At 35.2% G+C, this 7541-nt stretch overlaps 1 protein-coding gene across 1 annotated transcript; it reads left to right on the forward strand.

Annotated features, from left to right (window-relative positions):
* Positions 1-6197: 6197 nt before the first annotated feature.
* On the forward strand, positions 6198-7336 carry LOC147071325 (paired box protein Pax-1-like; the record flags this gene model as incomplete). The annotated part of the gene is made up of 1 exon (XM_085948567.1): positions 6198-7336. A coding segment is annotated over one exon (618 nt), but the record flags the coding sequence as incomplete, so codon positions are not given.
* Positions 7337-7541: the final 205 nt, after the last annotated feature.

Genomic DNA, 7541 nt, shown 5'->3' on the forward strand with positions numbered 1-7541 from the left:
ATTAATGGTTCCAATTAATTATTATTAGTCGGTGTATTTTCTAAAGCCCACTCGTGTAAGCAGAGAATACGATAAAATATCTAGTAGCCATATGAAATAAATACCTAAAATTACAAGACATTATAATAATTAGATTCCTACTTATGTAATCAGCGGTGATTTTCTTTGACGCGACTGAATCGCCAGAAAGTTTTTAAAGGGTGCCTCCAAACAGTTATAAGTATCTCACAAATTGATGACTATATTTTTCAATAATATCGATTTTGAATTCACAGAAGAAATTATAGTCATATCATGCGTTGCTAAGAGATATCAAATTAAAGCAGATTGCTAATATTTTATACCTACATTTTTAGAGTAGGTAGTTAAATTTCGTGAACGTGAAATTTATATTTTTATCGTAACGAAATCAATCAGTGCGTCAGGCCTCTACGTCAATGAACGCGCCACTGTGTGTAAAGCAATATATTAGTATGCGGAAATTCTTATAAATTATGAGGCCCTGAAAGATCTTACAGTTGCGTTATGCGGACTGAAACACGTTATCTTCTATGTTTTTAATTCATAAGATTTTTAAATAAGTATGTTCTTCTTCTTCTTTTGATGGCTCTACAGATCAACACTCTTACGTCGATTTGCACTCTCTCCTCACAGTGCATCTATCGTCTCCCGACAACGCTTTTTCTTCCAGGGTTCCTAAGAAATACTGCTTTTGACAGCCGTGTCTCTAGCGTGCGCTGGACGGTAGATACAGCTTAATTGCCTTAGCTATTTATTATCTACACAATTAGTTTTGATCTTAATTCTAAATTATATTCACGTCATCAAAATGTATCTCAAAATTTATTAAGATTTAAACATATAAAATGTTCGGCAACCCTAATAATCTTTCTCCTGTTTTCTTTGTGAAATCTCTCAGCTCCTTTTCAAATGCGACAGAAATCGTTTTTCCGAACATACAAGCGTCCGTTCGAAACAATTTGAAACATTTTAATCTGTCACTTTTTGAATTTAGAACCATTATATTGTACAAAAGCGACATAACACTGCTATAAAACTGATTTAACTGTCAAATAGCGTGTTTTATTTTAATGGATTATGGCAACAAGATGTTCTTATTACTTATTAAATACCTGCATTAAACAAACCTTATGTATCATTGTCAATAAAACAATAAATAAAGAAGATTTTATTAACTCTTTAAGTTTTTATTATTTTATACAAACTTTATTATCTTATAATGTTCTATCTTAGATATGCCTTTAACTAACTCATTATTCTAGAATAAATCATATTTATATTGTAAAAAGAATTGTTTTTAAATGGACAACGAACCATTATACAAAAAAAAAATAGGTATCATATTATTGTCGGTATTAGGTATTTGGTTGGTATTAAAAATGTTAGTACCTAATGGAATCCTATGGCACTAGGACAACTGGACGCCAGGACATGTGGGCGCCGGACTGTCTAATGAAATAACGTTCATTAATGAAATAAATAGACGTTCGCTATGGTTTTGATGCAGAATGTAAAAAAGGAAGTTTAATAAGTTTATATCTGCTATTTAGTAGTTTTAATTGATTTTCCTCTTTTTTTTTTATTGCGGATTGAAAATTATTATGCCTGACGCTTCATATAAAAATAAAAGAACTCTCTTCTCCGTGGAACTAAAACATATGCACAATTAAATCATTATTTACGTTTATTCAATATTTTAAAAGTACCTATATTTCATGAACGTCTATTTTATTTTCAAATTTAATTCGATTGCGTAGCGCCCAGTTTTCCCAACGCCGAATCAAGCCGCGCCAATCATATGGCATACAGTTAGCAACCTAATAGGTTGAGCAAGTGGCTAACATACATTAAATTTCTCGTAATACGAAACATCTTCTTGAGGCGACCGAACACAAATGAGTGGATTGAACTGTTTCAAGGCCCCTTGTTTAAATATTCGAACGAATCGATTGCGTCATTTGCGTTAAAGAAATCGACTCTGTTGTTTATCAAAGGCTAATTAAAAACATGTTTGCACATTGATTGGCCCTCCAATTACTTTAATTTATTACTTTGAGACACAATATGTTGGTCACCTTCTGCATAAATTTATTTAACACCTATTTTAATCATATTTTTACATTATAAATGATAGTTTGTAACACTGATACATTGAACGTTTTACCATCCAAAACAGAACCTAGTTTCATTTTAAAACCATCGAGGCAAAATTAAATAGTAATAATGCTCGGCATTTTAGAACGATTTTTTAATGGGCAACACTGACGTTGATCAAATAATTAAAACTTAAAATATCAAAGGACTTTAGTGTAAGTATCTTACAAAATGTTTATCCAAAGGGACGGGCGTTGCTGTGAAAACATGCCATCCATCTCTTTCCTGTCACGAAATTAATTCTTCTCTTGAGAACACAACACCGCGACAATGTATCATTTTGGAAACATTTTGTGTTTCTCTTTGAGAGAGTTTTTTTCAGCTTTTTTACGACATATAGGCGGATCGGATCATTGGTATATGTGGTTGTCTTTTGATCACGATAATAGTATAATTATTGTAATTAAACTAGGTATACTTAGTTATGTTTATAGCATCTCACTTGTCGAAACGAATGTTATATAAATAATAAAAGGTATCTACCTATAGATGATCTTTAATAATATACCTAGTAATAGTTTCTTATTTTCACGGCAATAAATGTTGTGTACCTACGTCGAATAATCCATTTAGGGAAAAGATTTCCTGTTGGAGGAGAGGCACGCGATCGTAAAATGTTCACATATTATAGACAGTCATACTCACAACTCACAGCAGAATATTACACCATCTTCAAAATCTAAAAAATATTTTTGCAAATACCTATATGAATATGAATTATTTTAAAATATTTACATTTCCATACATAATTTGAAAACATCTCATGCAGTACCCACTAGAAAAAATCTTTTCAGAAAAAATATGACATCCGATGGGTCTTGAGCCTTGAACCTTTGGATTCGCGCCATTATGCTTTTCCAATTAATCTACAGGTATCCTACTTAAATACAACGATTCTAGTAGTTGTTAGATGAAATATTTATCAAACTGCGTTATAAAGTTGGCTATCGGTATTTTATTAAATTAAGGTAGATATTAATTAATTAATGCTCGATATTATGTTACAATCTTCTGTCTTATTTGTTGAATAAAATAAATGGTTTATTAGATTGATATTTCGTTTAATTAATTGGACATCTTAAATGCAATAAAAGTGTTTCTAAACCCCGCCATTGTTGCATTTCACTGTCCGTCGCTATTGAGGAATCTGACCTCTTTTATATGTCCTAACTATGTGTCTCCAATGATCCCTGCGTTCCGCCGTCCACATAACCGTGAAGATACTGATGGGTCATTTACGTGGTCGGACCATAGCCTTTTTTAATTATTGTTTTCCCCTCTGGCTATGTGGTCGAATAACAGCAGAACTTTCTGAAGGCTTAAGGGAGTCGGTCTTTCACTTTTAGTTTATTCAGAACCGTTGACATACAAAACGTAGATATATATTCGTGCCTACATTTTGCCGTCAGCCGTTATACATATCTCAATTTCATCAATCCGCCTCATGTCTTTTTTATTCAAAGTATGGTTCAAGTCTCAACACCACAAAGAAAGATGAAGAATACCATAGTCGTGACGAGGCGAACTTAGATCCATTTTAATATTTGATAAACATCTAGGTAACAACTGCTACTAAATTCTAAAGCATACCTAAATCAATCGGATAATCAAATTCGATCGCATTAATTTGAATTTGGAACATCTCTAAGTTCAACTTTCAAATTTCCCCGTCAGATCTCTTTGAACGTATTCATTTTTATAGAATACATTGTATCTAGCGGCCTCTTTGACTAGAGTTAATTAGACGCGGAGGGGGACGGCGATAGTCGACGCCGGAGGACAACTATCACGATTGAAAGAGACGGATGTATGCCAAACGCGAAATGGATTGGTCGCGTTTAAAAGAATTTGTTCTAAAACGTCAACTGTTTGGTACTGTGAAATTTATCGCGGAAATTTATCACCTCCTCCACTGGCGTGCGTAAGAAAGGGAGATTTCCCTATAAGAAAATATGAGGGGCCATCCATATATGCCGTCACGCTTTAATAGGAGAAAGGGGTCTGGTATAATGACAAAACCAACAAAATATAAACATTTTTTAGGTCGAAACAACCTTTTGACGTGTTATTTTAAATACTGAGTATATTGGCGACTATCTTCTGTATTTTTAAATCAAGGTATTAACAATAACTAAGTGCCAATTAATTTTGATTCCTGTATGACGTTTGAATTTCTAAATTTTAGTTTTTTTACCTGTTAGCCCTGCCACTATCGTTTCTGTCGATTCTAATAATTATTAAGTACACTAAGGAATATACAATTATTGAGAACTGGGTTTACCTTACCGGGTGTAATAGCGGTTTTAAGGAGGGTTCGCTTTATTACTTTAGGCCATAAAAACAATAGACACAACGCGAGCCGACTGTCCTCAAATATTGAATGCGCGTTATGTTAACACAAACTTTAATTTATATTATGAGACAGACGTGACTATTGAAACATTCCTTAATACATGTTTCAGTTTATCCCATATTTTTCCATACTCGAGATCCGTACCTACCTTGTTATACTACACCCGGTAGGGAAACCAGTTCCCATTAAGTTTGTGTTCCCTGAAATCCACGTATATATTTTTAGTTAAAATATGTTTTATTTAATATTTACCTGCAAAAGGAAAAAATATAAGTACTATTTATTTATGTACCTATTCTTAAATCTCATTGTAAAAAAATAATTAAATTAATTTAGTCTTCCTGTGATCATTTAACCCCGCCACTGCTCCAATCTAAATGTGTTCCGCTCATCAATAGCTTGTGGAAGCCGTTGCCTCGTGAGGGATTGATGTTTTCAACTCGTTTGTTGGACATCGTCAAGTCTGCGCTCTAATAAAAAAAATCCCCCGCCTAATTAATCATTGTGGGGTGAGACGCCTAACGGAAAGGCGGGAAACGCGTCATACGTCACCTCAGACACTAAATGACGCGTTCTGAATTTGAAAAACCGAGAAAATTACGAACACGGTACCTACTTAATCGAAAAAAAATAATTAAGTATTACATTCTAATATATGTTGCTGAATATAAAGATTAACAAACCCTATACCTTATGTAGGTACCTACCTATCTATGTCTCCAATGTCAAGTAAGAAGTCAGCTATAATAATATCCGAGTTTAGCATCTGGGTGTTTGCCCATTCGGCACATGATAATAACTTTTGACAACAAATTTTTAAATTGAGCATCTCAAACAATGGTTGTTGTTTCAGACTTTTTAGAGACTATGGGTATGTACAATGATGGACTGCCTGGGTAATGTTTAATAAAAGGTTTCAACTTTCAACAGGTCAGATGATAACAGTATAGAACCACGACAATATAAGAATACACACGGACAACTACGGAAACTTATTTAAATAATATTTAATCTTCTATTTCCAGATATGTCGTTCTTTGATATTTTTGACGGTTACATGATTGTAAATTGTACGTAGCTATTACATTCCACGGTATCACAATTCGACGTGAGATGTCGTACCGGAAAGAGATGACCGTATGCATTGAGATTTAAAAAATGACGCGTTGTTCGTCGAGTATTGCAGACAATGTTCCAATTTTATTAGATTTGACAAGAATATTAATTTGATCTGATATTAACGCTGTCATTATTATCAGATATTTGATTGGTACGAGCATCTATCAGAATTTTATATAAATATATAGTACATAATTATATGATTGTATTTCTAATTTACTTACCTCGGTACATATCATTTTCTTCTGTCCTTTCCCTTGTATTCCGGTGGTTTTTATTGCGCATTTTTAATTGTTTTATTTAGAAATGGATTTTATCTCAATACTATACGACCATCAGTTTTCTATACAACCGCTCACGGTGAACTGCGATACGGGCAACTACATACGTACACATTTCCGGACACGGTTTTTGACTAGATTTAGATTTATAATGTACCTACAGTTGGTGTCAAATAATTAGTTCAGATTGTTGGATCGACATTCACCATAATATCATTATTATACCCGTGCTAGAAATAAATAAACAATATTAATTTATTTTCTTTCTATTTCCAGAGGGCCAGGTGCAGCAGTACGGCGAAGTGAACCAGTTGGGTGGCGTCTTCGTGAACGGACGCCCTCTCCCCAACGGCGTCCGCCTCCGTATAGTCGAGCTGGCCCAGCTGGGAATAAGACCCTGCGACATCTCGAGACAGCTGCGCGTCTCCCACGGGTGCGTCTCCAAAATCCTGGCGCGCTACCACGAGACGGGCAGCATCCTGCCGGGCGCCATCGGCGGATCTAAACCGAGAGTCACAACACCAAAAGTCGTCTCCTACATTAAAGAACTGAAGCAAAAAGATCCCGGAATTTTTGCGTGGGAAATTCGCGACAGATTATTGTCAGATGGAGTCTGTGATAAATACAACGTACCTTCTGTGAGTTCTATCTCCAGAATATTGAGGAATAAGATAGGGGGAGTAGGGGGTCCACCACCACACGCTCATTTGTATACTCCTTTGTATCCAGGGCCCTTGTATTATGGTCCCCAGGGTGGAAAAGCACCCCCTTCGCCACCTAGAGCACCTTGCTGGCCGCCTCCGTCTCGGCCTGCGCCCCCGCCACATCCACCGTATAATTATTATATGTATCTACAGGGAGCGCCGCCCCCGCCTGGTACTCTATGATATAGGTGAGCGCTCTATGCGGCGACTCTCGGGCAGTGGAAATGTGGACGTCAAAGTGTCAATAGAGACAATAAAAAATATGTTAACATATATTTGACATAATGTACGTCCGCAGCAACACGAAGTGATGTAAAATTAGTTTTTAAGACACCGTTTTTTAATAGTGAGTGATAAAAGCATTAAAACATCAATCAGACTGAGAATAAAACAGAGCAGCAAAGTTATAATAAAAACTTACATTTTTAATTTAATTTATAAGTCATAATATCGTACTTATGATCAGTGAACCAGTGACATTTTCCGTAATCAATTGATTAATGTTAAACATTTTTGTTTTAATAGCTACTATTAGACAGGAACATCCTAGCTATTTGGACTAGGGAGAATGTATGTATTCAGTGACGTCCCTAGGTAAAGTGCATCCTTAAGCTGACTTAGAATACAGTCCTCTTTCATTGTTACTTTAAAATTATCTACAAATTTGTTAGCGTAAGGTTAGGCCTCAGTGGCCGCGTTTTGCAGTGCGGAGCGTGAAGCGTGCATATTATGTGCACTCGTTTAACATGCACGCCCCGCTCTACAAAACGCAGCCATCGAGGCTTTACACTTAGGTACCTACCTATTTCCCTATTTTGTTATATTTTTTTGGATAATTAATTAGACAAATACACAAAACATCTTTAAATTGACAAACCTATACAGGAAATACAGTCACGAAACTTACCC

The sequence above is a fragment of the Rhyacophila brunnea genome, unplaced genomic scaffold, assembly GCF_057557595.1.
Source record: "Rhyacophila brunnea isolate RB1 unplaced genomic scaffold, BYU_Rbru_1.0 scaffold_20, whole genome shotgun sequence".
NCBI classification, from domain to species: domain Eukaryota; kingdom Metazoa; phylum Arthropoda; class Insecta; order Trichoptera; family Rhyacophilidae; genus Rhyacophila; species Rhyacophila brunnea.